The 8,511-nt window shown below is 40.7% G+C and overlaps 1 protein-coding gene across 1 annotated transcript in view; it reads left to right on the forward strand.

Moving 5' to 3' along the window:
* Positions 1 to 263: 263 nt before the first annotated feature.
* shroom3 (shroom family member 3) overlaps positions 264 to 8,511 on the forward strand; it is a gene marked incomplete in the record, with an annotated part of 30,195 nt that continues 21,947 nt past the window's right edge. Inside the window, 2 exon segments of the mRNA XM_035667695.1 lie at positions 264 to 1,230; positions 6,395 to 6,520. Coding sequence (XP_035523588.1) covers positions 1,070 to 1,230; positions 6,395 to 6,520 — 287 coding nt within the window.

Below are 8,511 nucleotides of genomic sequence, written 5' to 3' on the forward strand. Positions count from 1 at the left end.
TCCCCAAGTTATTCTGTTGTTTTCATTTCACAGCTTTTAGAGGCAGTATAGGGTTCCTCAAAAGTTCCTCAAACTTTAGCATTTTTTAAATCCTCCCCTTCCTTTATCTCTCTCACTATTTCCTCTCTTTCCACCATCTCTCTATCAGTCTTTTAGTTGCTCCATTCCTCATCTTCTCCCTAACCACTTTTATCTCTCTCCGTCCTCCCTCCCTTTCTTGCTACCAGTTCTCTCTATCTCTTACCCTACCTCCCTCCCCCCCCTCTCCCTCTCCCTCTCTCTCTCTCCTTAGACTCTCAGTGTGTCTCTTTCTCTCACTCACACCACATCAACAGTTACCACCCAGACCAAGTTGGGCCGAGGATGTTTACTTTATGCCTTTATCGTACGGTGGCCTAATGACGCTTAATTGCTTCATTTGCTTAACGAGCTCAGGGGCCGGGGACCAATGCAAAGCGACTCTATCCGTCCAACCAGCCCCAGACTGGAACTGGAGCGAGGAGACAGATCAGAGGGTGGCAGAGACGGGATCGGTAGAGGCGAGTCTTTTCGATGGAGTTTTGATGGAAAAGAGGAGTAGGTGAATTGAGAAAATGCAGGAATAGTTTGGTTGTGTTGGTGTGGGTGACATTTGACTTGAAAGAGCGTGTTAATCTGTGGTAGTTTTAAGTAGAAGCAGAGTAGATGCAGGTAGAAGAAGAAAGGAGGTTTCGGCAAAAGTTGTAAGTAAGATATGGCAAAATAAGACAGCTGAAGGTCCAAGAGGTGTAGTGAAGTGCAGTAGAGTAGATTTTATTAGAGGACAAGTACTTTTTGATGGACTCTTGTACACAGGGAAGCATGTAAAGGAACAGTTGAGTAGAGGTCTGTTGAAATCAGAAAAAAATAGGTTTTCTTGCTTTCTAGAAGGATACACACCAAAAAAACATCTTGAGGTTGAGTAAAGGGTGTGGAAATGGAACTTTCTGGGACTTTCTAAGAGAAGAAGAACAACATAGAAAAGGAAAGTACAGCTAAAAAGAAAGCAGTACAGTAGAAACTAGAATAAAGTGGACTTTGTATCGGGAACATGGAGCTGCTGGAGGCGCTCTACCGCAGGAAGCTCCGGAAGAAGCAGAAGAAAGCAGAGCTGGGCCGGTCGGATGGGGCGCTGTGTCGGTCGCCGTCAGAGGCCAGCGTCAACAGCCTGGCGACTGGCCTCATCTCCAAAGTCCTCAGGTTCACCTCCAGGTAAAGCAAGTCACGTTTAGTTCAGTCTGTCAGAACGATGGGAGACTAAATCAAAATGAAAAACAATATTTTCAGTGTGGCATAAATATATTTGTTTGTGGACCATGGATTGGTCTGGATTTGAGTATTCATCAGTGACAGGTGATACCTGAGTACTCAGGACTTCAAACCAAATTTGCTAAATGTATAACTCTGATGTTTATGAGGTGAGCATGACATTAGTGACTCAGACACTTTCAGGTCATGGACTGGTCATCTACTGCATGTCTTGGACATAAACCTGGTAACTCGGAGAGGACATTTGTGATTCAGACATGACATTTCAAACTTCTTTGTCTAATAATTGTCATAGACATAACCTCGGTGAATCAAACATGACATTTTTGTCATATGCATAAACTTGGTGACTCGTACAAGACATTTAAGATTTATATATCATCTTGGTTTAAGATATACTGTAATCTTGGTGACTCTGACATGAAATTTCTGACATGGACATAACCTTGGTGACTTGACATGATATTTAAGAATTGTATATGGCATCTTAAGACATAACCTTAGTGACACTTTACATTTTTAAACTCAGACAGGACACGTAAGACTTGCACATAATGTTTGAGACTTGTGACTCTTCACCCCTTGATGACTTTTGTGTGACCTGGGTGACTCTGTCCTTTGCAGCCCTAAAATTACCGTGGTAACTGGCATAAAACCTCTCTGAAGTGGACAATAGATTTGTGACTGTCATGAATGTCATGGATGACGTAACATGAACCTGACAAATACCGTCTTATTGTGAATGCAGGGCCAAATGAAGACAAAAATGTATCTTTATATGCACGAGTTGCAGGTTGCAGGATTGGACTTGGAAACTCAAACCAAATGATACTACACTGCACTCTAGCCAGTCCCCCCAGACCTAATGGAGAGGGTGAATATCTGTGTAAGTGTAACGGTGATGATAACGTGTTGAAGTATTCCAGTCACGTCCTGTAATTACCCAGGGTCCTGTGGTTCAGAGACATGCAGGCTTTCATGTCTCTGTCTACTGCTTACTCAGATACAATCTTTTCCTGTTTATCTGTGTGGATAAATACAGAGCAGCAGAACATGTCAAATATGACGAGGATGAAGCAGGATTATTGTAGCCAGGGTCAGACTGGGAACAAAATTCAGCCCAGACAATTTTTGTCTGGACTGGCCCCATATTCCTAATATATGCACTTATGAGTTACATAAAGTAATATCAGGGCAGTATTACCTGCTGGAGGTTGTCATGTTGCTCGTCCTCTGCAGCGGCCTCTTGCTGCTGAATCAGCCTGCTGCCCATTCGTCCAGACTCTGTCTTGACCTCCTCTTCATTTGGCACTGGCGAACTGTTAATGTTGTCGCTGCAGCTAGCAGGATTTTGCGTGGCACTGGCATCAATACCGTTAATTTTTAAATAAATGTGTCAGCTTAAAACATTTTGCAGCATCAGCCTCGAGATATTCCTTTATTTCCTCTTTGTATTTTCGATTTGAACTTCGTTCTTTCTAGCTTGATTTAATTTAAGGAGGTAATGATGGTCAGATGGTTTTGGGGCCGAGTAAACTCCAATCAGATGGGCTGTTCCATCATCAGGTGGGCCGCAGCCAGCAGGTCAAGTTATTTTCCCCCACAATTGTTTCTCCCCCGCAGATATCCAGTCTGAGCCTTATTGTAACCACCATGCTATTCAATGTCTCTGTTACATCTGTTAAGCACTCAAAAATAATGATGGTGATGTCATAAAGATTATCACTACAAACTAAAATATATTATTTCATCCCTGAAATAACCACCATGAACAAATGAACTGAAGACTGTTTTCATGTGTCCAGCATCAGATGAACAAAGCACAAGAAATCTGAATAAATCAGACAGTACAACAAAAATCAGCACCAGGTTGTCATGTCATATTCACCATTAAGTTATCATCAATGAAACTCAACACTTCCTGATGACTTATACATTCACAGCCAAGTGTTCAGTTTCACTGACAGTAGCTCAACATTATCAAACAAGCAGCAAAGTGGAAATGACTAAGTATTTAGTGCTTGAAAACAGTACTGTGTGTATGTATGTTTAAAAACTAAAACTCGGGCGTCCGGTTAGCTCACTTGGTAGAGCTGGCGACCATGGACCGAGTCCTACAGCGGCCCAGGGTTTGAATTAGACCTGTGGCCCTTTGCTGCGTGTCATCCCCTCTCTCTGCCCCCCTTTCCTGTCTAACTCCAGCTGTCAATTAAAGGCAATAAAAGAAAAAAAAAAAACTGAAACTCGGAGCCGTGTGTAAATGTACATTATATAGTAAATTTACCAAGACAACCGGTAAACATTGGATTTGCATTAACAGTAAATAACACGTTAGGATGGATGCATATGAGAAAATATTTAGTTACGTGACCTTTTTAACTGAAGTCTTTTCGCAGTTCGGTTACAACTTGAGAGCTTTTGGGGAGCTTGAAGTTTAAAGTATTTCAGCTTTTTTTGGTTGGAAATGAAGGGAGAGGCAGAGATAGGCAGAAGGTGAGTCAGACTTCTGTGGGATGAGACCAACCAGCTGTGTGTGTGTGTGTGTGTGTTGCGATACCGTGGGAGGTTAATATTTAATGTGGAAATAATCCGTTCTCTGGTTCCAGCTCTGATAATCAACTTTGTTCAGTGGCTGATTCCCTGCAGCAGTTTGAGACATCTAATGGTTCTGTAAATGAAGATCTGTGCAGGATGAAAGCAAACAGTGTATAAAATTAGAAACCATGACTGCGGTGTGAGTGTCGGATGACGTGGGCAGCTTTTTGTATCATCCAAAATAAATTTAAAAATAGGATACATCCCTCTCAAACACACATTTTCAGATATTTTTTTAGAGAATGGTTCAACAATTTTAGAAAAACACTTTTTCACTAGTCTGTATAGTAAATACGTAGCTCGAACCAGCTGCCGTTAGCTTAGCTTAGTCCCTGCTGGCCAGAGCAAAGATGCTCCATAGCAAACTGCACCAATGGTATGAAATGGTACACTTTCTGTCTCCTAAGTGGTTGCCTCTTCCCGCCTCATTTGGAAGTGTTGTGAACATCATGTGGACATATGAAAGCATTCTGTTTTGTGCGTACATGGTGTTGTAATAACAACTTTCTGAACCGTCCAACAGAGAGGTGTGTTTCCAGGTCTCAAACAAAGTCCCCCTCCAGTCAAAAATCTGTTCTTCTTGTCCCTACAGTGTGCTGTTTGAATGATATCTGTGCAGAGTTTGACAGTAGAACGATGTTTTCACATTCATCTGCTGAAAGTGGAGAGTTCCTCTGTGCTCATTGAAAATCTGATTTTAAGGGGTCTACCAGCAGGATTTGTGACATCACAAATAGTTTAGAAGTCAGTCCTGGTCCAGTATGCAACTTGTACAGTGTGATGTTGAAAGACATGTCCAGTGTACATCCACTGAGAATGGACTTTACAGTGAAGTAGGAGACCTCTTGTGTCCAGCAGGAAAACTTTAGAAATGAACAACATTTGTATATTCAGAGATTCTGGGATTTGTTCAATGAGGTAGAAGGAGTGGATGACTTTTTAAGGATTTTAATGTGGAAATGATACTTGGCAATGATACTAAGCAGAAAAACATATCAGACACACATTATGGTTCCAAGCAGACTATTTGTATATATGTCTTAATACATGTCTGGAGGGGATCTTTGATTATCTTTTGATTTGTCTGTCAGAAAAAGGCCATTTTAGTGTCAGCATGTTCAGAAAATAAAGTATGTGGCTTGTGCAGAATGGGTCCAATATTCACTTTGGTGACTTTTGGGCGAAAGAACCGGTCGTAATCTGTGCTCACATTTACTTCTCCCATTGGATTGAACAGACAGAGGACCTGCCGCTAGTCTCCTAAAGGGACAAGTCACGTAACACAGGAAATGACTCTTAAGTGAACCATCTCCTTTCTAAACCATCTCTAGCCAGAGTGAAATACTGTGGAAATGTCATTTTATAAATAGATACAAATTATTTTAACAGTTTCTGTTCAAGTGTTTGTAGATGAGAACATTCTTTTTATTTTTTTATTTTATACCTCTGTATGCTAACATGACTGCATGCCTTCACCTCAACTAAAGGTTTAAAGGAGCTGCTAAACATAACAGGCCATAGCAAATAAATGGCACAGAAAATAACATGAAATAGTTATTTTATTTTATTTAAATAGTAAAAAAATGACTATATGGGGGAAAGGGACAGTAGTAAGAGTGTGCACATGTACAGGTGCATTTATGGACAATTTCCATCTTTTTTTTACGCTGCCTGGAGACTTTGCCTGTAAATGCAGTGTTTTCTTATTTTGTGGAAACAGAATCTCTGTATCCACTTGTGTGCACAGAACAACCACTGACCCATTATGAGCCTGCCTAGGCAAGGAGATTTAATCAAACTCTTTGCAGAGAAAGTACTGAAAGCTGCTGGTTGTGAGGACAGACAGGATGAACATCTACAGTATCTGACCCATGATGCATCATTAATAACATGTTTAATAAAATACCATAGTGGTAATCAGCCTGTACAAGCTAAGTCTGTATGATATGGTGAACATTTTTTCTTTTCAGTTTTGTGGTTTTGATGAGTCAGCAGCAGCTGAACTTGTAGGTTGAAATATTCTTGATCCAATGGATCCTATTGTTTATTTACTGGAATATCTATGGCAGTTTCAGATTGAGCCATAGAAAATGTACTACATCTTTCAGGTTGATTTTTAACCTTTGGACAGAGCCGGTCAAGCTGCTTCTCCCTGATTACAGTCTTTATGCTAAGCTACACTAACCATCTGCTGGGTTCAGCTACATATTTACAGTACAGATATGAGGGTGGTTTTGACCTTCTCAGCCCACTCAGCAAGAAAAGCAATTAAACATATTTCCAAAATGTCAAGCTATTCCTTTTTCAAATTACTGTGGGAATGTTAATATGCTAATGTTAGTACCTGAGCCAAGTCTGTAGACCTGAGCCTTACAAGCTGGGTCTGTGATGTTCTTAAAGGCCAGCGTACCGATGGAACAGTTTTAGAAATACTAAGGTCATTGGTTTAAATTCCTCCAAATTCCTAAGAAATGTCTGACAATAAACCACACTGTGTGTTTTAACCCCACAGACGCAGTGAGCCGGCGTCTCGACCTCACTCGTGGCATTCAGCGAAGCTTGGTGAAGGTCAGCAGCAAGTGGACCCAGTAGCGATGGACACTATGAGCAGTGCCTGGCACCACAGCTACCACCCCAGGTCAGCGTTCTCTGACAATAAATATTCAGAATTGACCCGGGTTTAGTTCTGCCCACCATTTGTATTCTTTAGATTAATTGTTTGCTAGCCAGTTAAGTTTAGTGAACAGGCAGTAGCTGGGTGGGTGCTGTCTTTTAGTATCCTTTGGGCTCTGTGCAGGCATCTCACCTCACCAATATCACTGGGACTGGGAAGATGGTTACCAATGATTTTCTGGGCGGTTATAGTCACTTGCTGCAGAGTCCTCCTGTCCTGTCTTTTACACCACATACAGCATGTTGTTTGTGTATTGCTATGACAACCTCTTCCATAGAATTTCCCATTATTAACATAAATTATAACGTCCATACATTGCGTTCATGGCAGCTGGACGTCTATGAGAAAAGTTATAATGAACTCTTGAATTTGATAGGGATAGGATTGATTGATAAGATTTTATTGATACCACAACCACTATCAATTCTGCTTATGGATCCCTTCGATTCCCTTATTGATTCCTCAGTTTCAATTTTCTGTCTGAAACACATTATCTCAGAGTCTGAACACAGTGTAGACACAGTGTAGAGTTACAGTAGTTTGTTTGTGAAATGAAGCCATGCTTTGGATTGTTTCTTCCTTCCTTGTTGTTTCCAGCAGCATAGACACAGTTTGACATCACTGTTTTGCAATGTGCTACTGTCAGAGAAACATGCCGGCATTAATAAAAGGAATTGATAAGCTCAGTGGCATAGGATTCTGATGAATCGGACAATTTGGAACCAGTTATCAACTAAAACCGGTTCTCGATTCCCATCCCTGGTATTTGATGTCTTGTGTATCTTCAGAAGCTTTGCACAGTACATCCAGGTTTACATCAAGTAATAGGATTATTAAGCATATTTTTTTAACTGTAACATTTCGGCCGTCCACCAGTAAAGGACATTTATCACTGGAGAAGCTTGTGAGTCCTTTATAACGTGACTTCTTCCATGAAGAATGAGTGGACGCTTGTAGATTAGGGGACAATAACACTGTGGTCATAAACGTAATAACACAAGATAAGAAACACAGCGATCTCTTTTATAATACGACTCAGAATCACGTGAACTTGTCTGTATGGTCTTCCAAACCTGTCTGAAGAGAAGGTTTGAATCCCCGATTTTAGGTTTACTGCGCTCTGCTATCACTCAATCACAAGGTCAAAGTTTGTGCTGTACTTCTCATGTCTCATGTCTTATCTCGGACTAATAGACATTCACTCTTGACATTTAATATATCCTGCTTCAAGATCTCAGCTCCTAGGTCCACTCAGTTGTTACTCTCTTGACTTGTAGTTACGGTTGCTATGGTTGTTTAACAAGCCTTTTTAGTTTTTAATGTAACCCTACCATGTGACAGTAAAAAAATTAAAATAGATCAAACAATCAAAGAAAATTATCTCTGGAGAAATTATGACAAGCCAGTCATTTACAGCCTCACAGAGTTCCTGTGGAATTTATAGACAGTTGTGGTTTGACAATCACTCAAACACAGTGCTGAATAAAATACTGCCGGCGACCTCAACCAATCATGGTCACTGTTATATTGCACAAACCAGCTCATTCAGCTTTCATTTAAACTGCCACTGAACATTCACTGTGTGTTTAACACTCCAGCAGTGTTTGCTGATACTGGGGCAGGAATTTGTTCAGGTGACAGAAGGTATAGTGACGGATCAATGTGTGGTGTGGTTAGCTGCTATCTGTCTGTTATATGATGTGACCTTTGACTGTCTGTCTGCATAGTGTGTCTCTATTCTGAAGTGTCTAACTGTTACTGTCAGATGTCAGGTTGTTAACCTCACACTTTCATTTTCTTACATAATCATTTCAAGTCTGTGGTTGATTGCATCCTGACTGTTAATTATTACACACTAAAATATAATGGTTGATTAAAGGACCAGTGTGTAGGATTTAGTGGCATCTAGTGGTAAAGTTGCAGATTGCAACTAACTAAACACCACTCGCATCTGT

This window comes from Morone saxatilis, unplaced genomic scaffold (assembly GCF_004916995.1).
Source record: "Morone saxatilis isolate NCDOM2014 unplaced genomic scaffold, NCSU_SB_2.0 Contig21, whole genome shotgun sequence".
Lineage (NCBI taxonomy): Eukaryota > Metazoa > Chordata > Actinopteri > Moronidae > Morone > Morone saxatilis.